This window comes from Nelumbo nucifera, chromosome 6 (genome assembly GCF_055504915.1).
Source record: "Nelumbo nucifera cultivar China Antique chromosome 6, China Antique-T2T, whole genome shotgun sequence".
Lineage (NCBI taxonomy): Eukaryota > Viridiplantae > Streptophyta > Magnoliopsida > Proteales > Nelumbonaceae > Nelumbo > Nelumbo nucifera.
The window spans coordinates 41,028,795-41,053,969 of record NC_142654.1 but is presented as its reverse complement, the minus strand read 5'-3'; the positions used below and the strand labels follow the sequence as shown (position 1 = coordinate 41,053,969).

Genomic DNA, 25,175 nt, shown 5'->3' with positions numbered 1-25,175 from the left:
ATAGTTATTTTAGGATCAATTACAGATAGGTACCTTAAATTTTCAATTGTAACACTTGAGTACCCTGAACTCTCAAAAATAGATACTTGGGTCCATTCGTTAGTATTTCGTTAGCTAAACATTACATAATGCCAAAAATACCCTTCTCACGTATTTCTGAGATCATTTTTAGGTAACCAAACGTCTCCCCATGATGATGTTCTCACATGGACAACAAATAACATATTCAAATTTTCTGATTACGACGTTCTCTAGTAGGGCAGGTTGGGCCGGGTTTATGGTCAACCCAAGCCCAGCCTTAAAATTTGGGTTTAAGGCCCGAGCTTGAGGTCAAGCCCGATTTTCCCAACTCGCTCTGTAATTTGATACACTCGTGTTGGGCTCGGGCCCGGGCCGGGCTCAAGTTGGTCAATGAACCCACTCTAAAATTATACATATATAAATTTCTTTATGCAAATATATACATATATTTATATATGTATGTATGTATGCGAAATATCTATACAAATGTTATATATACAAATATGTATGTATATATGTGTGCAACATTTACATATATACATATATATTATATAAATGTATTAATGTATATGTATGTATGTATATATGTATAAATGTATATAATTGGCCTAGGCTCGGGCCGGGTTCGGACATAGCCCAAACTCGGCTCGAAAAATAAAAAAGCTCAATTTCTTGGGCCCAAACCCAACCCAAGGACTGAAAATCCAAGCCCAACCCATGTAAAATTCTTGATTGGGCCAATTCGAGATCAGGCTAGGCCTGCCCAAGTTGCACCCCTATTCTCTAATGATAATTTTAGTTTGTAGAATGATCTAAAAAATACACCAAAATGATATTTTTGACATTATGTAATATTTAACTATCGCAATAATAACGTATGGATCCATGTGTGTATTTTTTAAAATTCAAAATTATAAAATATTGCAATTGAAAGTTGATACCTATATGTCACTACCCTAAAGTAGGGCACCTATCTGTAATTTACCGTTATACAAATCCCGTGGATGGACGGGTGCCACAACCGGCGGTTTGATTGAAAAATTTCACGCTTTTTTTGTTACATTTGAAGCGATGCGCCTTTCTTCATCTCCATTAACGGCTTTTGCGATTCCATGCTCCTTAAATTCTTCCCACCTTTCATTCTCACAGTTCGTATCGAACGTCAGTTGTTCTCTGCTCTTCCTTCTCCAACTTTTATTAGGTCTCCTTCAAATGGCAAAGTACACGAGGACGCATCCCTCAGACCCATCACACCTTACCGTTCTGGTAGAATGAAAGCCTCAATGGAGATTTCCGAAGCGACAAATGTCGCTGCATCCCATTCAGGTGATTCGTTTTGTCCAAACATTTCGAAAGTAGCAGCAAAATTGAAGTTTCTTCCTGAAGGAAGACAAGTACATTTACACATAGTGAAATTAGGATATTATCACTGTCAATCTTTGCAAAACCATCTCTTAAGTTTCTACTTGAGGTGCAAAGCGTTTGCCGATGCAAATAGATTGTTTGATGAAATGCTTGAACGAAATGTAGTGTCTTGGAATACAATGATCTCAGGAGCTGTGCGCTGTGACCCTAGTTCGCAGTCAAGCAATAACCTCAGTTTGTTCTATTTTAGGAAAATGCTGGCAGAAAGGGTGGAGCCCAACCATATTACTTTTATTGGTTTGCTCCGAACCTGCACCGAGCTAGATGACATTGAGTCTGGGAAACAGTTGCACTCTTTTATATTGAAATTGAGATTCAATTCAAATTGCTTTGTGAACACTGCACTTGTTGATCTATATGCGAAATGCACTTTGGTGGATGATGCACGCCGAGTGTTTGATAATGTTCTTTTGAGAGACCTGGTTTGTTGGAATGTGATGGTGTCTTGCTATGCTTTAAATGGTAAGGGGGAAGAGGCTTTTGGAATCTTTCGGTTGATGCAGTCTGAAGGTGTAAATGGGGATGATTTTACCTTTACTAGTCTGTTAAATGCATGTGGAATTCTGGGCTCTTTTCCATTAGGGAAACAGCTACATGGTTTCATTTATAAAATGTCCTTTGATTTGGATGTTTTTGTGGCTAGTGCACTTGTTGATATGTATGCAAAGACTGGAAGTATGGAGGATGCTCACAAAACTTTTGATGGGATGATAATTCAGAATTTAGTGTCCTGGACCACCATGATTGTGGGCTATGGGCACCATGGCGATGGGAAGGAGGCTATGAAACTTCTCAAAAGAATGATCCAGGAATATTTTATGCCTGATGAGCTAACATATGCTAGCATCCTTAGCTCATGTGCCAATTTGGCTGCTACTTGTGAAATATTCCAAGTTCATGCCCATCTGTTGAAAAGAGGGTTTGGAGGCTTTTTATCTATCGGGAACTCTCTAGTAAATGCATATTCCAAGTGTGGAAATATTGCTGGTGCATTCCAATCTTTTAATTCAATCTTGGAGCCCAACCTTTTTACCTGGACTTCAATGATTGGTGCTTCCGCATTTCATGGTCTTTCTAGGGAGGCCATACAACTTTTCGAGACAATGCTTTCCAAAGGGGTAAGACCAGATAGAATTGCATTCCTTGGGGTCCTCTCAGCCTGCAGCCATGGAGGTCTTGTGGATGAGGGGTTTCACTACTTTACTTCAATGATAAGGGATTACCAAATTTCCCCAGATTCAGAGCATTATACTTGTCTGGTTGACCTTCTTGGCAGAGCTGGTCATCTGGATGAGGCTTATAATGTTCTGATTAATATGCCTAATGAACCTAGTTGTAATGTCTTGGGAGCATTTATTGGGGCATGTAAGATCCACAAAAATGTCGGATTGGCGAAGTGGGCAGCAGAAAGGCTTTTCAAGTTAGAACCAGATGACCCTGTGAATTACACAATCATGTCTAACCTTTATGCTTCAGTAGGACATTGGATTGATGTGGCAAGAACACGCAAGACAATGAGGGAGAAGTGTGGTTATAAGATGCCGGGTTGTAGCTGGATGGAGGTTGGTGGTGAGGTTCACACATTTGTATCTAGTGACAAATCACACCATCAGGCACCTGAGTTGTATGCTATGTTACATATGTTGCTTAGGGTAATGAAGGAGGAAGATTATGCATACAATGTGGACTTTCTGCTCCACCCTGTTTAGAGTTGAATGTATTCTAAGCTAGGTATGGACCTCATATTGATGACTACTTGATGAGCATTCCCAGTGGTGGTCATCTCATAGATATGACTCCTGCTCAACATTCTGAGGTAAGAACTTTTAATAGATTTTATATTTACTAAAGTTTCAGCATCTTCTACATAATTTAACATAATTGTCACCTATTGTATTACAATTTCTATATTATAATTCTCTTATAAGCCTTCAATTCATAGGATACTCTTTCTATTGCATAGAATAGTTCTAGTAGTGATTTTAATGGCATTGGATTCCTGCATTTGATGTTATGTTTTACCTGATGTAAGCATGACTTGAGAAGTTTGTGCTGCCTTGTTTTAGCTAGCAGGTAGGGGTTGCATGAAGTTTTCCTTCCTTAGAACATACATACAGGGAGGAAAGTTATTGCCTAGTGAGTCAACTCATGAATTGAGGATGATAAGATTTAATTTATTTATTATTGCACTTGTACTAAATTCTGTGCTAATTCAGGTGACTTATAAAATCTACAAATGGATCACTTAGAAGAAGAAATAAGTGAGAGAACACTTGGCAGTTACTAGAATTCACCAAACCGAACTTCATTTAATCAAATCAATTGTCCATTTTTTTTTAAATCATAAAGACCCTATTTTTAGACTCAACAAGAATTTGAATCACTTTACAAACTCCAATTTGGACTATGAAGTTGACTCAAAAACAACTTCTAAATTCTAATTGCTCTAGAACTAAGACAAACCCATAAATAATCCATGGAGATGCTCAAGTGAAGACTTTAACTCCCAAGGTAACTCTAGATATCCATTGCTAACTCTACTTAAACTAATTTAATGTAAAGAAACTAGAAATTACTAAAAACAGTAAATCATGAATTTACTATAAATAGTAACTATGGGAATTTCTATACATATAAGTCTGAAAGTTAGTGTACATAATTATTTTGTTTTCACTAAGAATAGTAAATTTTTGGAAGACACAAACTTAATCATGTTCCTAATACACCAACAAACTAGAAAATAAATTAAAAAACTCAAAACAAAAATGCAAATATCTTGATCATTGAAAATTCTGAAATTGGTGTAAGAATCATAAAACTATGATTCTAAAATTGGTATAGGAATCATAAAACAATGGTGTCTGTCTTTGCTTCCATATTTGGCATCACATGGGTTTTGATGTAATTTGAGAGATCAATGGCTAGTGATGTTAGCAAAAAGGTTAGAGGCCTGCAGGTGGTTCCCTAGGGAGGAGCACTATGATGCTCAAGTCAATAAGAGGATGAAGAGATAAGCTAGGTTGAGCTGGTCGTAGCTAAGCAGAGCTATAGAGAGTTTAAGAGATAGAGAGTAGGAGAGCTAAAATTCTAGAAAGAGTGAAAGAAGAAATACCTTGGGTGGCATGCCCTTAAATGCTGTAGGGGAGTGGCGTTGTGCTCCTCACTTTGCAGGGCATGTGGTTTCTTGAGGTCATCCTTGAATGAGGTTCCAAGGATTGGTTCCGTGCTCTTTGCATGAAGGAGGTTGGGTTGAGCCTGGTGTTCACCACGTGTCCCTCTTCGTCTTGTTTGATGGTGTTCACCACGTGTCCCTCTCCAATCAGACTGATGTATTTTGACATTTATTAGGGAATAAAATCAGACCATTATTATTAATGTGTGTTTTGGTATGTTTTTTTTTTTTTTTTTTTTTGTGCATCACCCCTTAAACTAGACATATATGAGACATATGTTAGTTTAGAATGTTCTCCACCATCGTTATATTGCAAAACTGGTGGAGCAGTTTGTCTCGGTATGTATCGGTATGTTATACTCCAATCAGACATGTGTTTCGATATGTTTTTGCCAAGGATGACACTATTATACTGCCGAATTGGTGGAGTAGTTTGTCTCAACTACTAGGGTTAGACCTAATGATGGGGATCGGTCCTAGTGTTTTAAAAGCGCAAGGCGCAAAAAAAGTGCAAGGGCCAATTTTGCACCTGAGGTGCAAGGTGAGGCGTGCGCTTTTTTGAAGCAAGGCGTAAAAAATACAAAAAAATGCTAAAAAATAAAAAAAATGTCAAAAAATGCAAAAAAAATCATAAAGGGAATAGGCTGCAAAGAAAACCCACACTTAATAATTTCTTTCCAAACATATAATTTTCCATTACCTTGTAAAAGTAGATTCATACAATTTACCAAACATATAATTTTCCATTACCTTCACGCCTACTGTTATCGCCACTGTTGATTTTACTAATTGAAATATCACCACCTAAACCTTCACCCCTCTCTCAATTAATCCTCTGATTTGGTGAAGGGAGTGTGTTGCTCTGTTGAAAAGGGAATAGGCTTCGGGTTAAGTGTCCCCTGTGTTTCCTTTGTAGGCTCTGCTGGATTTTACTGCCAATTTTGGTGACCTGAGAGTTTGCAAAACTTCCTCCTGGATGTCTTCTGATGGGCCCAAGGCATCATCTTCTAAGAAAAGCAAGTCTGTGTCGTCTGTGTTAGACTCTAAAGAAAATTCCTCCTCCTTGGAGTTGTCTTCCTCCTCCATTTCTAACTGATTGCGTCTGACACTTCGGGGATTGCGACAGCCAAATGAGAGATTCTGTAGCTTCTTGGACGGGATCCACTGTAAAGAGCTTCCATTCTGGGTTGAGGCTGAAACCTGATTTGCAGGGCTTGAAGAAGAAGATAGACCACAGTTAGTGTCTATCGAAAGGAGACCCTTTGGCACATGACTACTTAAGTGATCATGTGCCTTTGAGGCTGGTGGGCCTTCTAGACTTGGCCCATTTGCCAATTTGATAGATGGGCCAAGTGGAATCAAATTAACTGGGTCATTTCCTTCTGAAAAAAATGGGCCCACACAATTCTACAGTCTTATGAGTGCTAATATGGGCCCTCACGTGACAACTTAAGTTAGAGGCCCCCCTGGTTTGAGCCACTGGTTTGCCCTTATTTGGAGACTCCCTTGTCTTCTCTGCAGCTAGATTAAATTCAAATTGTTTTCCTTTTGAGGAAAGACCCCCTAAAGTGTTTTAAAGCCTGTTCTTGGCGCCTTTAACTGCCACCTGGGCATAGGTCTTTAAATAAGCCAGCCCTTGGTCTTCACGTTTTTGACTTTCCAATCTGCCCACTTCTTTTGGAGGAGCTAAAGCCTGCTTATCCATTTTTGTGAAAATTCTGTCAAACCTCTGATCTTCCAATCCCATCCTTCTGTCAGACCCCTGAATTTCCGATCCCAACCTTCCATGTAGCACCTGTGCCTCTACCTGTTGATCTTCTTCCTGCCGACCTTCCCTGCATCTTCAATGGAGGAAGCCAGCCACACTGGGATGAACAGTCCATCCACACAGAAAATTATTTTCCTAGGGATCTCCTCTGGTTTGACTCCACTCAAGAGGAGGGCTGTAGAACGAAGATCTCCCCAAAATTCACCATCGAGACGTGCACCACAAAGAACAACAATGAGAGAGGCTACTTCATGTTTCCACAGATAAAAAGGCAGCCCTAAGTCCTAACACCTGAATCACCACTCCATCCATAACCAAAAATGTCTTTGTGTTAGATAAGGGAGTCTAATGAAACACATCAAAAGACCCCAGACTTCTTGGAAGCTCTTAGCAGAAACTTCCATCAAATTATCAAGGGGATAGAGTACTGCTTTAAAACTGTCAAAAGGAGTTAATATGAAAGTACTTCTTAACCTCAACTTATGTTGCGTAAGATCAACAACTTTCTTTCAATCAGAGACTGGACTTTTACCTTCAACTACCAGCATCCTTTCCCACACTTCTCTCCTGAGATTGATGTTCACAGTAGGGGTGGCTGTACTTTGAGCCAAAGCTATAGGGTCATACTTGGAGCCTGAAGGTTCAGAGGGAGCTTGCAGTACTTCCACTTGAGAGATCTCTTGTTTTTCTTTCTTCTAGTTATTCAGAAGAGCCTTAAGACTTTCAGCAGCCCCCTGTCAACCTTGGCTATCCTTTCCTTCTGGGAAGCATACCAATTGTTTCTTACCCTTGGCAAAGAACTCTATAAGGGTAATGTAAAATCCTCTATAGTTCCTTCTGCATTCCAATATGTACCTTCTTCCTGTTAGTGTAACTCTTTCTTTCCAACTTGGGTTCTATCCTTTGTTTGCAGCCTCAAGCAGAAAATCTTTGAGCCATTCCACTATCTCTTTTCCTTCTACCAATACAGTTGCCTTCTGCTTCTCCCTTATCTTCAAGCTCAGTTGTCCCTTGATTTTTAACTCCTCGAATAGAGAATTCTTGGCCTCCACTTTCAGGAAGTGTCTCCACCTTGAAGTCGCCATGAAACCTCTTGAGTTATGAATGTCCATTTTGACTCCCTCCTCTTCTAATAGTATGCTTTTCTGTTGGGAAGTTCGTTGAAAGGTTCATAATTGCACAATCTCATCCTCAACCATACAAGATTGCTTGGTTAAACAAGATGATTCTTTAGGTAGAGCAAAGAGCTCTGGTTTATATTTCATATGGGGCTTATGTTGATGATATTTGGTGTGATGTTGTTCCTATGAATGTTACGCATATTCTATTAGGCCGACCATGGCTTTATGATAGGGGTGTATACCATTGTTGAAAAGAAAATATATATTACTTTCTATTTAATGGAAAGAGAGTTGTTATGAAACCTACGTCACCTGATGAGATTAGAAAGCATACTAAGACCCCTCAAAAGGCAGCTCCACCCTAGAAACAAGTAGTTGAACAAAAGAAGCAACCTCTCTTGCTGTCCAAGAAGCAATTTGAAGAGGAAAGCAAAGAATCAGGCCTTGTTTATGCCCTAATAGTGAAAGAAGTGAATAAACCAGCACATGCCCCTATTTCAGAGGTGCCTAAGGAGGTTGGAGACTTCTTGGCTGATTTTTTAGATTTGATCCCAGACGAATTGTCTGGATCCATACTGAATGAATCCCATAGACCATGCTGAGTTGAAGAGGCAAGTGGATGATCTATTGAAGAAGGGCTTCATTAGAGAGAGTTTCAGCCCATGTGCTGTACCCAACACTTTCATGAGAGTTATGACTTAGGTACTTTGTCCTTTTATTGGTCGTTTCTTGGTTGTTTACTTTGATGACATTCTTATATACAACTGTACTCCTGATGATCATCTTGATCATTTATGTCAAGTGATGAGAGTCTTACACCAGGAAAAGCTCTACATCAACTAAAAGAAGTGCTCTTTTATGATACCTACTGTTATCTTTTTAGGATTTATTATATCCTCTGAAGGTGTCATTGGCCATCTTGACAAGGTGTAAGCTATACTTGATTGGCCCACCCCTACTAACATCCATGAAGTGAGAAGGTTTCATGGATTGGCTACTTTTTATAGGTGTTTCATAAGGAATTTCAGCACTTTTATGGTTCCAACTACAAAAGCTATGAAAAAGCGGGAATTTGTTTGGTCTAAGGCTGCAACTAAAGCCTTTATCAAGCAAAGGATGACCGAGACCCCAATGCTACAACTACCCAACTTTTCAAAAAGCTTTGAGGTGTTTTGTGATGCTTCCCAAGTTGGAATAGGTGGTGTGCTTATGCAAGAAAGACATCCTATAGCTTTTCACTAGGGATGCAAGGTGATCAGATCATGATTTGATTCGATCCTAAATTCAACCCTATTTTGTCAAATTCGGATATCCTCATTTTGGATTTTCGGATCACATCAGATTGGATTCGGATCACCCCTATCTGATTTGAAAGTATCCAATCTGATATTATATATTTATATGTTATATATAACATATATATGTTATTTATATTGCATTTTTGTAAATATTTTATATTATTTATTTTTTATAATAAATAATATAGTTGAAAATAGTTGAGAAATACTTTTTATTTTTTGTTTTTCTTTATTTAAATTGTTATATATTTTTTAATAATTTATTAATATTAATTTTTTAAAAGTTAAATTGGATCAAATCAGATTCGGATATCCAACATCCTTATTGGATTCGAATCCAAATCAATATTTGTGAGATCCGATCAAATCTTTGGATGATATTGGACCAGATTCGGATATACCTTGGTTCAAATCAATCTAACTAGTGAATATGACAAGGAATTCTATGCTGTTGTACAATGTCTTCGACATTGGTGTCATTATTTAATTTTCCAAGAGTTTGCTCTGTATTTAGATTATGAGGCACTCAAATATCTCAAATCTTAGAAGCATCTTAGTAGTCGACAAAAAATGGGCTGAATTTTTGGTAGAATATAACTTTGTAATTAAGCATACAGCTGGTGCCGACAATCAAGTAGTCGATACATTGAGCTGATTGGTGTACACACTTCATTCTATGTCTGTATAGGTTTTGGGGTTTGATCAGCTGAAGTAAGATTATGCTAGTTGCAAGGATTTCAGCATCATTTATGGTTCTTTACAGGCTGGACAACAATCTGAATATCTTGGCTTTTCTATCCATGATGGTTATTTGTTCAAGGGAACTTGCTTGTGTCTTCTTAACACTTCACTATGTGATTATGTTATATGGGAGTTACATGCAGGTGGAATTGCTGGGCATTTTGGTTGAGACAAGATCATTGCTATAGTAGAAGATCACATTATTTGGCCTAGCCTTAAGGCTGATCTTGATTGTGTGATCAAATAGTGCAGAGTTGGATTTTGTCCTAGGTCTGCCCAAGATAGTAAGGGGTCATGATTCAATTCATGTTGTGGTAAACAAGTTCTCAAAAATGCTCCACTTTATTCCTTGCAGTAAGATATTATATGCCTCACATGTGGCAAACCTACTCTTTAGGGAAGTTGTTCGTTTACATGGTGTTCCTGTTACTATTGTTTCTAATTGTGATGCTAAGTTTATGAGTTACTTTTGGAAGACACTTCGGAAACTCCTCAATACAAAGTTGAACTTCTCATCTTCTTTCCCTCCTCAGATTGATGGCCATACTAAGGTAGTTAATAGGAGCCTCGGTGATTTGTTATGTTTCTTAGTTGGTGATCATACTTCTAAGTGGGATCTCATCCTACCTATGGCTGAATTTGCTTACAACATTTCAATTAATAGGTCAACTAGAAGAAGTCCCTTTGAGATAAGGCTTTGCTCGCGACATGAGAGAAATCCATGATGAAGTTAGATGCAAGATTGCTCTTAGCAATGATGCATACAAAGTCAAAGCTGATTTACATAGGCGCCTAGCTGATTTTCAGGAGGGTGATATGGTTATGGTGCGTGTACGTTCTGATCGCTTTCCTAAGGGCTTTTATAAGAAGCTTCACTCCAAGAGTGAATGTCCCTACAAGATCACTAAGAAATTAGTTCTAATGCCTGTGTCTTAGAGCTGCCAAGAGACATGGGAATTAGCCCAATCTTTAATGTTGAAGGCCTAAGTGCATATCATGGCCATATTGATTGTCCCACAGTCCCATTGGCTAAGCTGCCTTTGGTTCCACCTACCGATGTGCCTGAAGACATCCTTGATGAGAAGTTGATTTCTACAGCAAGTGGTGGTTATCAAAAGTTTCTTGTAAAGTGGAAGAATCTACCTCTTTCAGAATGCTCATGGATTACAACTGAAGACTTATATCATCTTAATCCAGAACTTTATGAATCATGCCTTTAACTCGTCAGGGTCAAGTTCTTTCAAGCCAGGGAGAGATGATGAGGATCGGTCCAGGCAATATAAGACCTGTTCTCGTAAGACAAAGGACAACAAATCGGTTCTGATTTGGCATGGGGAAGACTCTTGGGACATGGACTGATCTGGTCAGGGGTATTTTCGTCATTTTGACCAGTCCCATGTGGGCTTGGGCTATAGCATTGACTTCGATCAAGAGTGAAGTAGAGAAGAGAGGAGAAGAAGAAGAAGAAAGAAGAAGAGAGGAGACGGTTGAGACCAAAAAGTATGGCTGGCGGCGCCGGTCTTTGTATTTATATGTTTGGGTGTCAATAAAAAATAAAAACATAAAAAGACAAAAGTGCCCTTGTGGCGCATAACTAAGATTACATCACTCCCCCTCAAGTTGGGGCATAGATATCAATCATCCCCAACTTGTCACAAAGATAATAATGCCGCATAGAGTTTAATCCTTTGGTAAGGATGTCTGCAAGTTGTTCCTCAGAGTTGATGTAGGGAGTGCAAACTTCTCCTTTTCCAATTTTTCCCTGATTAAGTGTTTGTCAACCTCTATACGTTTAGTTCTATCATGGACAACAAGATTGGCTGCAATATTGATGGCAGCCTTATTGTCACAATAGAGTGACATAGGGTCACTGAGAGGAAAGCTCAATTCACCCAAGAGATTCTTTATCCATAGAAGTTTTGCCACACCATGAGACATGGCCCTGTATTTAGCTTTTGCACTCGATCTGGCCACCGCACTTTGTTTCTTACTCCTCCAAGTAACAAGATTTCCCCCAACAAAGGCACAATAGCCACTAGTGGATTTTCTGTCATCCATAGAACCAACCCAATCTGCATTAGTTTAAACATCAACTCTCATATGCCCATGTTTTTCAAATAGGAGTCCTGTCCCAGGGAATTTCTTCAAATACCTAAGAACTCTGTATGCTGCCTCCAAGTGTGAGGCCCTGGGAGCATGCATAAACTGACTAAGGACTTCCATTGCATACGTAATGTTAGGTCTTGTCATAGATAGGTAGAGAAGTCAGCCCACCAATCTTTGATACTGATTTGTGTTTGCTATGGGCTCATCACTACAATCCCCAAGCTTGTGGTTTAGATCTATAGGAGTGTCAGCAGGTTTTGGTCCAAGCTTCCCCGTATCTTTTAGGAGATCTAGAACATATTTCCTTAGGAGATGAAGATACCCTGATTAGAGCGGGCAACTTCAATTCCAAGGAAATAAAGTTGCCATTCTTCTTTGTTCTCTCTTCACAAAGATTGTGTAACCAGATTGGCATTGCTTAAAGCCCATCTGTTGAACTGCCTTTTAGAACCTACTGTCCAGTTGATGAAGATCCCAATCTAGATTTGTTGCTAAAGAAAGGAGAACTCGAATAGAATTCATTTTTGCTACAGGTGCAAAGGTTTCCGCATAATTAACTCCATACACCTGTGAAAAATCTTTTGCAACTAGTCGGGCCTTGTACCTCTCTACTGTGTCATCTGCCTTATGTTTCATAGAGAATACCCATTTGCATCCCACAGGTTCCTTTCCCTTAGGAAGATCTACCAACTCTCATGTGCCATTTTTGTGAAGGGCATTGATTTCCTCCTTCATTGCATATGTCCACTTAGAAACAAGTAAAGCTTTTGCAACACTTTTAGGAAGGGAAACACTGTCAATAGCAGAGAGGAAAGCATGGAAAAAGGGTGAAACATTCTCATAGGATAAGGGAAGAGCCATTGGGTGGTGTGTGGTGCATGATCTGACACCATTTCTCTTAGCAATAGGAAGATCCAGATCATAATTAGAAGTATCAATATCAATGGGTTCAGGGACATTAATTGGAACAATAGTACCTAGATGCGGTGATGGATTCAACCCCTGAGAGTCCAATGGCATAGGGATAGGAAACAATGGAGTTGTAGGGAAGATGAGCTGATGAGGGGACTTGTACTCCAAGAGATGAGATGGCATCCGATTGATAAGATAAGCCACAGTCATAACAACATCCGCCCAAAACCTTTTGGGAACATTCATGTGTATCAGCAACCCCCGAGCAACCTCTAGAAGGTAACGATTCTTTCTCTCTACAACCCCATTCTGTTGAGGGGTTCTAGCGCAAGAGCTACGATGAATAGAGCCACAAGTTTCAAAAAATTCTATGAGGTCACCATGAAAATACTCTTTGGCATTGTTTGATTGGAAAATTTGAATCTCTGTTTGAAATTGTTTGTATACCATACGTTGGAAGGCTTTCACAAGTTTAGGAATTTCGTCTCGAGAGTGCATAGGGTGCACCACGTATATGGAGAGAAGTCGTGAATGAAAGATATGAAGTATCTGTAGCCATTCTCCATTGGAATATTTACAAGTCCCCAAACATCAGAATACATAATGGAAAAAGAAACATCTGATCTTTTATTACGTAAAGAAAATGAAGTTCTACAATGTTTGCTTAGCTGACACACTTGACACTGAAAATCATTAACTGACACAGACTTGACTGACTCAAAGACTCTGAGGTCGCAAGACCAACTTTATTCTCCAGCACATAGAGACCATTCACCATGCTCCCTTTACCAATCATCCTCCCGGAGGCCAAATCCTAAAAGACACAAGATTGAGGAAAAAAGGTTACTGAGCAGTTCAAAGAGTGTGTAATGCTACTAATAGATAGCATATTAATAGGCAGTTTTGGAACTTGTAAAACATTTGATAGAGGTAAGCCAAATGGTAAAGATATAGATCCTTGACCAGCAATGGAGGAGAAGGATCCATCAGCTAACCTCACTTTATCTTTGCCAGAAAGAAGGGTGTATGATTGAAAAAGGTTGACTTACCAGTAATGTGATTGGAAGCACCAGAATCAATAATCCATGGAGATTCGGTGGTCTCAGTAGACACATGGAATGTAAAAGATAAGTTACCCGAGGAAGAAGCAAAAGAGGTTGAAGGAGTGGGTCCAGAATCTGCTTGTGTGAGAGCCCTACCATATTGCTCCAAATGGTCATGAAAGGTAGTGATAATATTTTCCTTGAGATCAGACCTATGGGGGGCAATCCTGAGAGTTCACAGTAGTTCCTCCACTTTGTGACTCATGAGAGGCCAAGTTAGCCGAGGTGAACCTCTTCTGATTTGGTTTCTTGTTCTGTTCTTGTGCTGATTTCTCATTTGGGTCTTGTGCCCACTTCGACTTACCATGCAATTCCTAACTCCAAAACAGAATGGAGTTGCTGAAAGAAAAAACCGACACATTGTTGAAGTTGTAAGAAGTATCCTATTTGCCTCACATATTCCTACAAGATTTTGGGGGGATGTTGTCCTCATCAGCTAACCTCACTTTATCTTTGCCAGAAAGAAGGGTGTATGATTGAAAAAGGTTGACTTACCAGTAATGTGATTGGAAGCACCAGAATCAATAATCCATGGAGATTCGGTGGTCTCAGTAGACACATGGAATGTAAAAGATAAGTTACCCGAGGAAGAAGCAAAAGAGGTTGAAGGAGTGGGTCCAGAATCTGCTTGTGTGAGAGCCCTACCATATTGCTCCAAATGATCATGAAAGGTAGTGATAATATTTTCCTTGAGATCAGACCTATGGGGGGCAATCCTGAGAGTTCACAGTAGTTCCTCCACTTTGTGACTCATGAGAGGCCAAGTTAGCCGAGGTGAACCTCTTCTGATTTGGTTTCTTGTTCTGTTCTTGTGCTGATTTCTCATTTGGGTCTTGTGCCCACTTCGACTTACCATGCAATTCCCAACTCCAAAACAGAATGGAGTTGCTGAAAGAAAAAACCGACACATTGTTGAAGTTGTAAGAAGTATCCTATTTGCCTCACATATTCCTACAAGATTTTGGGGGGATGTTGTCCTCATTGCAACCTACCTAATCAACCATATGCCATCTTGAGTGTTGGGTTTTAAGTCTCCTTCATCTAGGCAAGGACTTTTTTCCTATTCCACTCTGTGACTTTGGCTGCACTTGTTATGTATACATTCCAAGTACCCAGAGACATAAATTTAAACCAAAGGCCCACAAGTGCATTTTCCTTGGTTTTTGATCCAAAGTTTGGAACTTGGTTTGTCTCAATGGATGTCACCTTTGATGAGTATGAGTCTTCTTCTTTCTATGATCCTTCTCTGGAGAAGCATTGTCCAAAGGGGGAGGATTTGTCACAGTTGTTTGCTCTCCCTCTTCCTGTCCCAGTTGAGTATTCTTTTGAGCCTCCTTCTACTTCAAATGAGTTAAGGGAGGAACAGTCATCTTATTCTCCTTCCAATGTTCCTATTCCTCCTTCGTTACCTCCTCGTCCTCTTTTTAATCCTAGGTTGTACTAGCGGCAGAGAACTAGAAGTGGGCAGATTATTTCCTCTACACCACATGAGCCTCCTACACTTCCAGTCATAGAAGAAACAACAAGTACTGATACAATCCCTTTGGAGCCATCCTTCCTAGACCTTGATACCCCTATTGTTATCAGGAAAGGTAAAAGGAAGTGTGCTGCACATTGCATTTCCAAAACACCTTTCTTATAATTTGCTCTCTCCTTCATATTTTGGCTATCTTTTTTTTGTTGCTTCTAACCCAATACCCAGGTCAGTGTCAGAAGCTCTTACTATTCTCGAATGGAGGGATTCTATGAGAACGGAAATTGATGCCCTGCATAAGAATGACACTTGGGAAGTGGTTGATTTGCATGAAGGGAAGGAACTAGTGGGCTGTAAGTGGTTTTTCACCATCAAATATCATGCTGATGGCACAATTGAAAGGTACAAAGCTAGGCTGGTTACAAAAGGTTATACATAGACATATGGGATTGACTATCTGGAGACCTTTGCTCTTGTTGCAAAGATGACCTCTATGAGGGTTCTGTTATCTCTGGCTGCACATTCATATTGGCCACTTTACCAGCTGGATGTGAAAATGCATTCCTGAATGGAGAGTTACATGAGGAGGTCTATATGTCTCTTCCTCCGGGGATGTATGACACAGATATGGAGGGAAAAGTATGCAAGTTGAAGAAATCTCTTTATGGACGTAAACAGTCACCTAGGGCATGGTTTGAAAGGTTTAGGGCTGCCCTTGTTAAATATCTTATTGTCTATGTTGATGATATAATTGTGATTGGTAATGATGTAACAGGGATTAATGATCTTAAATCTTTCCTTCATACAGAGTTTGAGATCAAAGATCTGAGCAAATTGAGGTATTTTCTTAGCATAGAACTTGCTCAGTCTAAGGATGGGATCCTTATCTCTCAACGAAAGTATGTGCTTGACTTGCTCACTGAAATAGGGAAGGTAGGTGCTAGACCAGTTGCTCCTCCTATTGATATGAGTCAAACTTTCTGCCTCAGAGGGAGTATTGTTGAAGATAAGGGAGTCTTCCAGAGGTTACTTGGGAAGCTGCTTTATCTGTGCATGATTCGGCCAGACATTGCATATGCTGTTAGCTGCACTAGTCAGTTCATGCATGCTCCTAGGGACACTCACATGGCAGTAGCAAAACGAATTCTGTGTTATTTAAAGGGTTCTCTTGGAAAGGGAATTCTATTTGCTAAGCATGGTCATATGAAACTGGAGGCTTACACAGATGCTGATTGGGCCGGAAACATTGATGATAGAAGGTCAACTTCTGAGTACTGTAGCTTGGTGGTAGGTAATATTGTTTCTTGGAGAAGCAAGAAACAATCAGTTGTTGCCAGATTTTCAGCTGAAGTTGAATACAGAGCCATGGCTCATGGAGTTTTTGAGCTGCTTTGACTTCGATCCTTGATGGAGGAATTGGGTATTGAGTATGATAAGCCATTAATGTTATATTGTGATAATCAGACTGCCATCAAAATTGCTCACAAACCGGTGCAACTTGACAGGACCAAACATATTGAAGTCGACAGACATTTTATCCGAGAAAGAGTGGCTTCTGGAGAAGTTTGTCTACCATTTATCTCTTCTGAAGGACAGTTAGTTGATTTCCTTACCAAGGGCATCCCCAAGGCCAAACTTCAGCATGATATTGGCAAGCTTGGCATGATTGACATCTATGCTCAGCTTGAGGGGGAGTGTAGAGAAGATGGGCCGAATGGCCCATAAACTGTTTTCTTATTTTTTCTTCTTAATGTTCTTTGCTGTAATGGGCCTCAACATGGGCCTTACTTATGTTATGTCTATTTTAAATTATTCGCCCAGTTAAGGGCCTCTTTGTAATTACTGAAATTAAGTTCATGAAAAGGGATTAGGGTGTAAGAGAGGATTAGATTTTGAAAATCTCTCTTTGAACCCTTATTGCCGCCACCTTCTTCTTCCTCTTCTCTCTTCTTGATACTCTGTTTCTGCTGTTTTCTATCACTTTTCTGAACTATTTTAAACAGTCTATTTATTTCAAAAGTTTGTCTTCCTTCTAGCCCTAACAAAAAAGCAAACACCCGCTGCTATGACACTAACTGTTTGTAGGTTTTGACATCCTTTTCACTCTCCCAATCAATGTTCTGATAGTAATCTAACTCTTTCCAGATGGATGTGAGGGCAGAATAGTAGGTGGATAAGTTTCTTTCCCCTTGTTTACATGTTGCAGACTCGGCTTGCAATTGATAGATTCTAGCATAGTGTCTCTGCTCAGAGTAAGTTGACCTTGCTTGTTCCCTTATTTCCTTGGCTGTCTCAGCCCACATAAAGTTCTGCTCAACTGATGGTAGCATAGTAGTCAAAAGCCATGACATAATCATGTAGTTTTCTTGGTCCTACTTATCATATTCAGCAGTACCAGTCCTAGGTTCCTTCACTTTTCCATTGATATACCCTGCCTTACCTCGGGCTATGATGTACAGCTGCATCTCCTTAGACCATGTCAAATAATTTCTGCCATCTAAGGGAATAATGATTGTTGGAAAGCTCATAGAGTCAAGACTGCTGTTCATTCCTCCTTGGTTGAAAGAAGTTCCAGAGGTTGCAGAGTCTTCAGAGGCCATAACAAAGGCTGCTATCAGAAGTTTTAGACATACAACCCTTCCCCCGCAGTCCACACACTCACAAACACACAACCCTCACTGTAAGGTTTAAAAACAAATTGCAGTCACAGTAACACAACACCTGCTATCACAGATTTACAGGTCTAACTGACCTCACAAGGGCTAGTTTAAGCCACACATAACATCTACAATTCTGCTGATGTATTTCTCCATCTGAACCAGGTCACACATGACCTACATAGGTTCTTCACCCACACAGTTTTGGATCACCGACCCACAGGAAGTTATTAAACAAGCCTACACCATTCGGCTAGGGCAGATTTTAGGATGTTCTTGCTAACAATACCAAGAACCAATGAAAAAAGCACTTGAGTCTAGGTTCCTGATCAATTCGATTGACTTTTGAAAGTTACAGTCCAGAGAAGAAGAAAAAAAGAAGAAGAAAGAAAGAAGAAAGAAGAAGAGAGAAGAGACGATTGAGACCAAAACGTATGGCTGGTGGCACCAGTCTTTGTATTTATATGTTAGGGCATCAATAAAAAATAAAAACATAAAAAGACAAAAGTGCCCTTGTGGCACATAACTAAGATTACATCAAGCATCTTGTTCCTCTAGCTTAGTAGTGCTTCTCTTTCAATTTTTAGTTTATTTGCATTAGTAGGTAGAAAGTTATTATGTTTCTCGATGCACAAGACAAGGAGTGGCTTTTTTGTAATTATGGTGAACAGTATTTTGGGTCACACAAGTCACTCTATAAATAGATGTATTCTCTTCCTTTTGAAGATAATGAAGATTTCTTTAGAGCTCTCTTGCAAGTTTGCTGTATGGTACCCTTTCTCTCGCTCTCTCTCCCTCTCTCTCTCTCTCTCTCTCTTTCTGTCTTGTCATAGTTTGTTTCAGTCCTATTGCATCATCTAAAGTATAATCAATGGGTGTTTTCTTGAAACACTGAAAAGTGGGCAAAACTGAACCAGTTATGCCCTAGACCTTGGAGATAAATGGGCAAAACTGGATAGTTGAAACTTAACTCAAGACTTGATAATGGTACTGCATATAAGAGTATTGGATTGGACTACTTTTGATGTACCAACTAGTGAAATGCTCTAAGGGTCAAATAGATCATTGTTATAGGATCAACCACTTTGTCAAACAAAGAGAATATCCTAGTTTATATTGTTTGATGAAAACCTAAAACTGTCGACAATGGATTTCAATGTGTTTTGAAATCAATTTGCAAAATGTGTAATTTATAAATAGTTTATTTTATGAAAAAGGTTTGCAAAAGGTTTTAATCCCGGGATCTATTTGAGCAGAGGATGTGACATTGCATTTCACAGTCAAGGAAGAGGTCCTTCTCTGTGAGTAATGTATAGATATTATAGGCTGAGAGGTTAAGAGCAAAAGTCTTTTGGGCTGAAATATGATGGAATTTCTCATATTAATTCATTGGCTTTAGGCTTCATAAGTTGGCTGAAACCAAAGTCCACTTATGTTTAAGTGTTGGGCCTATTCTAAGCCCAATTAGATTGGGCAAGAGGTTCACTAGATGTGTCTAGTGAGTTTGCTCCATGTGGTTCTCTACATGGGCCAAACCCATATATATGGATTAGTGTGAGGACTTAGTAAGTCCCACACCATACAATATTCAGGTTTAATGGGCTAGCTAAACATGTGATTTAAATGACTTGAGTGAATGGTCCAATTCACATTAAAGACTAGTGTGACTAGTTTGACTAGACAATTGGATAATTGAATTATATGGGTCGAATTAAGTATGGGCTTGGATCTTTCTTATTTCTAATAAGATTAGGATGGTTTCCAAAGTATAGAACTTGTAATTAAGTTAGAAATAAGATTGGAAACTCGTAGTAGGACTATGACTTTCCAACTCTATATAAGATAGAGTAGGAGAGAATCTTGAAAGAGATAATCACCTATTCTCATACCTCCAAACCCTAGTTCCATCTAGGCTGAAAGGGGAGACTTTTCTCTCTTTTATCTTTGAGTTTTTTTTTTTTTCAGCAAAAACACGGAATATTCAAGTCATTAACAGCTGCAAACAAAGTAGGATATTTGAGTGCACATTGATCCACACCAAATTTCTACATCGAGTTATGGAATTGGGGCTGTGCCATCTTCTGCTTTGACTCAATTTGGACCCGAGTTTGGGCATGAACTACCACTCAGGGAGTTGCAATTTGTGGTATCCATATCAGGTACGATTCTAGTTCATTTTGGACATCAAATTTGATCATTTAACCCTAGATTGTGATCTTAGGAGAAAATTGTTTCTCCATGAGAATTTTGAATTCGCCTTTCTTGGACTGATAGAAGATTTAAATTTCACACCTGTAAGCCCAATAAGGTTTGACCTTTTCAGGCACAAATAAGTCCTTTCAACACCATCCGAGGTCCGTGGCGTGCACCATTCATCCTCCAAGGTGAATGATAGTGTGCCACGCCGTCGTTCTCCATATTGGCCTTGTTGAGCAGCTCGACCAGATGTCATCCACATCAGCATCCACGTGGCTGTTCAAATGGGGTGGTTTATGCTCCCATCAGCCATTATAAACAACACAACAGTGTATGGGTCTGTGATGGAAATCTTTATCTTGTTCTAGGAGTATTATTTATTTATTTTATTTTTATTGCTCCTTTAACTGATTTTGAAACTTTTACCATGTAAGACAAAAGCTAGAAATCTTGACAGTGTTTTCTTTAGCTATAGGTATTCTGTTTTTGAAAGAGATCCCTTGGCATATAATTAGGTAAAACTCTAATTCTAACTAAAGAAGAGAGGTGAATGGTGAGTCTACACTTACTTTTCTTTGGCTCCAAACCTATAGGGCCCCTAATCCTTTAATTCTAAAACTACAATCCCATGCTTTTTCTTCTAATTTTTACCCTACTCCATGTATTTTCCATTAGTTCAGTTATCCTGAACTTTAACAATCAATGTAATAGCAACACCAATTTATGGAACAAGATGAAAAGAAGATAGAACCCTAAAATCTCTCTAGGGTTCCTTTAAGAACCACTTTCAGAAATCTCAGAATTACTCTTACAAAATAACAATTTATAGGTGATCAAGTTAGTATTGCACATTGTTAATGATAAATATGAAGATGCCCATGCCAATGGACCCCAAAAGTAAGACATACACCTAGAATTTCTTGTCTATTGAACTTATGATTATGGGACTTCAGACTAAACTGAATAATGAGCAGATGAATAACTCCTAATGACTGAACCAAGTCTTTTCAATCCATTGTTGACTTGAACAATTGGATTGTTTGACCTGTCATTAGGTCATGACTTTAGTTCAGGTAAACCCTAAATCTGCATTGCTTAAAAAAATCTTTTTCTTGGTTAGTGACTTGCTGACACAGGTGATTGATGGGGGGTGATCATGGGCTGGGCCACCAAGCTGGGATTAGCACCCATGTTAAGGTTGTAGCCCAAGCCCGGTCTAAGTACGGACAGGCCCAATGTTGATTTCTGAATTCCACTGCAGAGCTATAAACATTGAAAATGTCAAAAACCCCCACTCTGTACCCCAAGGTATGGGGTTCAACATATGCTTGTCTCCTTATATAGATGAAGGTTGAGTTTTTCTCTCCTACATGAGTTTAAGTCAGATGACAGAGTGCGCTGAATTACCAAAATGCCCACATGAACCTTTTCTTGTTTTATTTTCCTTGCACTTTTCTCTTAAACCCTAATTAATCCCAAATACCTCCATTTTCTCCAAACGAAACAATCTAAAATAAGAAGGTGGTTCCTCAAGGAGTCCAACGAGCTTTGGAGGCTAGTTATAGTGCAGAAGTATGGCTTTCATGTTAATGGTTGGGATCCGGCTGAGTTTCTGGAAAGGGATCTATAAAGCTTATCCCCGGTTTCTTAAAGGAATTAAATACAAGGTAGGAAATGGTTCCAGGCTGAAATTCTGGACTGATTCTTGGTGTTCTGACATCCCTTTGAAAGAGATGTTTCCAGATTTATTTCTTCTGGCATCTGATAAAGAAGCTATGGTGGTTGAATGCTTTGTTGGTTCAGGGGATTCTTCAGTTTGGGTTCCCTCTTTCAAAAGGGAGTTTAATGATTGGAGATTCTGCAGGTAACAGATTTTCTTTTAAGGCTACAGGGCTTTAAGTTAAATCCATTGGCTCCGGATCAGCGCTGTTGGGATTGGTCAAAGTCAGTCCTTTTCAGTGAAATCCTTTTATTCTGGTTTGGAGCCTGCCACCCTAGGCGCTTTCCCCAGTCAATTAGTTTGGGGTGGTTTGGCACCCTCTATAGTGAAGTTTTTTGTTTGGGTGGCTGCTGAAGAAAAGTGCTTGACGAAGGTTATGTTGAGAAGAAAAGGTTTAGTGCTGTCAGATGTAACTTGTATTTGCTTGCCTAGCTCTGTGGTAGGCAGAGCAGAAAAAGGTAGGATCTTGTGGAAAGAAATTCCTTTTGCAGTTCTGTTGTCAATATGGAGGGAAAGAAATAGGAGGATTTTTTATCAAAAGCAGCTTCAGGTTGAAAGGGTGTTCATTTGTACAGAAGCTTGTACAGTGAGCAGATGGAAGTTCAGGATGGTAATTGTCATTGACCCCATAGTTTAAGGGGGTCTTTGTAATTTCCATAGGGTATATTACTTATACCTCCCCTGAGGTTTGGGGTAAACTATACTTATTGACCCCTGTGCTTTGGAGGCTTGCCTCGCCTAATCACCAAGCAAAATAGGGGTTCAGCCCCTATATTTTTTGAATTTTCTTTTGTTTCTTCTTTTTCTTATGAATATGTTGATTTTCTATCCTAGGGTAGTTCCCTAGGTTCCATTATCACATTTCCTTGAGGGTTCAACCTAGGCGCCCCCTATCGCCCAGCCTCTCCTTGCTGCCTTTAAAACTATGAATGGAAATGAAAAATATTGTTTGGTCGACTTTTAGGAGGGAAGCCTTCTCAAATATAGACTTCAAATGGTCTAATTGATACTGTGACTATGGTGTGAGACAAGGGATGAAACCGGGTCTGACTAAGACTCCTAATTTCCCGTTGAAGCTTGGTTTGATGAGGATGAGTGTGATTGAGGACTAGAAAGATGGTGAGCTAAACAGGATAAAGAGAGGGAAGGAAGGACAAAGGACTTAAATGTCTGAAGCATGGAGTGGTTGTAATTCTTGTTTGATGGTGAAGTGGTAAATTCCTGAATTACCATTCCTCCTCCATTAGAAAGTTATACTTTTATTAGTAAAGTGTAAAATAATAAGAGAAGAGGAAGAAAGAAAGGGGGAGAGAATAGATAGGTAAAAGATGAGTGGCTGACAGACTGTTCAATGTTTGGCTACCTTCTCTGTTATGTCTGATTGGCAGAGAAGAAAGGGGAAAAAGGAGGGAGAAAGGAAGGAAGAAAAGAAAAAGAAGGGAGGAGAAGGAAGAGGAGCAAGGGGTGACTGGATGGTGTTTTATACTTAAGTCAATAGAGAAAATGGAGGAAGAAGGAGAGGAGGGGAAGAAGAAAAGAAGAAGGGAGGAGGCAGAGCTGGTGAGGGAGGGTGGTCAAATGGTGACTGCAACCAGTTTGGTTGTAGCAGTAGAGAAAGAAAAAAAAAAAGAAGAAAAGAGAAGGAAGAAGAGAAGAGTGAGAAAGAAAAGGAAGAATATAGGGAAAAGAGGAGGGAGAGATTGGTGGTGAGCTGGTTTGCCCCCCTCTGTTATGGTTGCAAAAAAACAGGGCAAGGAAAGAAAAGGCGGGAAGAAGGGAGATTGAAGGCACTAAATAAAAGATGTCTCTCTCTCTCTTCGGACCTTCATTACCAAGAAAACCCCTCTCTCCTTTTCTCATGTTTTAATTAATTAATTTATCATCTTTTCTGATGGAGAAGGTTGTAAAGAGACTGGGCCGATTTGAGAATTACCACTCTCCGTCCACTCCAATTAATGAAAGGGGTCAGTAAGTATATATACTTTTTTATATGCAATATATAATATAGCATTTTATAATATAAATATATTATGTATTTGCTATGTATATTACATATATGTATATCTGAAATATAATATATTGCGGGCTGGGCCGGGCTAAGAATGATAACCCCTAGCTGTTTAGTGTTGACCATTGACCTTCTTAACCCAGTCAGTGGGTCATGGGTTACAAATATTATAATATATGTTTCTTTCTTATTTTTAAGTTTAGCTTTTTTCAATTACACCTATATTTGTGTGTGGGGGCATCCATAATATTATGTATTTATGAATGTATTATTTTCTGCATATATAATTAGATACATATAGGTGTTGTTATTACAAGTGAAATTTAAAACTTATGCACCTCCTGCAGTTCTGCCATATGATGTTGATTTGGGACGTTCACAAACTCCACCATCCACTCAAGAAGGTAGTTTCAACAAGATTGACACCTCAGTGTTTAGTGAAGCTATCATTTCATCAATTGAAGCGGAAGATGTTTCCCCACGTCTTAAAGATGTAATGATTTTTTTGTTGTTTTGGATCAATTGAAGGTATAGCGAATTTCAGGAAATTAAGTTACATAGATAATATAGTATTATTCTACTGTATTGGGACTCAAATAGTCACCAACAAACTATTTAATGTTTCCTCCCTGCAGAATATGAAGGACAAAATCCAAGAAATGGATGATGATAATGTGATGCTGTAACATGATTGTATACAGGGATATGCCCTGTCAGTTTTTTATCCTTGTCCATCTGAAAAGGCTGTGCTTCTGTTGTGATGCAGGAAACGGCATTCAATCATACTGTTAATGCATAGCAAGTAAGACCAGCAATTGGGAGAATTCTTCAACTGTTTGAAATGGAAGTTTACCAGGAAAGGACTATTGGAGGCACAAGGGGTTTCTGTGTTTATATTTGGTCAATGGCATTTCTATGAGAGAACGTGTCTATTCCAACACTTCTCTTGGTTATTTGTGACAAATCAAATTTAAGGAGACTGCCGTAACACAAAACATACGACTCATTTTCCCTTGTGATATCTTTGATTTCTAGACCTTAATTGTGAGGGTTCTGGTGGTTTGGGTAGATTAAAAGCAGAAAGATGATGAAGATTGCACATGCACTGGAGGGAGCTGTCGTGAAGCATTGTTTTTCGAAGGAAAAAAAGAAATGGTAAACTCCGAATTTTTCTTGTTCACCAGATGATTTAGTAGGGTTAGTTTTCCGTTTTTGTACAGCATGCCTTTTAATCTGCAAATCCAGGTGCTTGGATGAATTGTTCTTTACTTCTTTTGCATTGTATCTGTAAATTGTATATGGTTACTGTCTTTCCATTTCTTTGGTAGAATGATCAATAAGTAAAGGTATTTTTTGACAACAATCTCTACAAATGAATGTACCAACCTATGGTCTGGGCGGGTGTGACCTGTCATTGTGTGTCTGGATTAGTAGTGTTTTATGGTGGCTGTTA

At 39.2% G+C, this 25,175-nt stretch overlaps 1 protein-coding gene across 10 annotated transcripts; it reads left to right on the top strand.

Annotated features, from left to right (window-relative positions):
• Positions 1-963: 963 nt before the first annotated feature.
• Positions 964-24,902, top strand: LOC104610649 (pentatricopeptide repeat-containing protein At2g46050, mitochondrial). Of its 10 annotated transcripts, none has more exons than XM_088890719.1 (4): positions 983-3,262; positions 19,810-19,957; positions 20,122-20,325; positions 24,070-24,902. In XM_088890719.1, the coding sequence occupies exon 1, from the start codon at positions 1,134-1,136 to the stop codon at positions 3,153-3,155; it is 2,022 nt and encodes a 673-aa protein (XP_088746845.1). In that variant the 5' UTR covers positions 983-1,133; the 3' UTR covers positions 3,156-3,262; positions 19,810-19,957; positions 20,122-20,325; positions 24,070-24,902. The 10 variants fall into 10 exon arrangements, with proteins under 10 accessions (XP_010275680.1, XP_088746845.1, XP_088746846.1 ...); XM_088890720.1 differs by having other exon boundaries at positions 19,764-19,957; positions 24,489-24,902; XM_010277375.3 differs by having other exon boundaries at positions 19,764-19,957.
• The last annotated feature ends 273 nt before the right edge of the window (positions 24,903-25,175 follow it).

What these genes read in the sequence shown, in the direction of transcription:
- LOC104610649 (XM_010277378.3), top strand. Translation starts at nt 1,134, where the DNA reads ATGCTCCTTAAATTCTTCCCACCTTTCATTCTCACAGTTCGTATCGAA.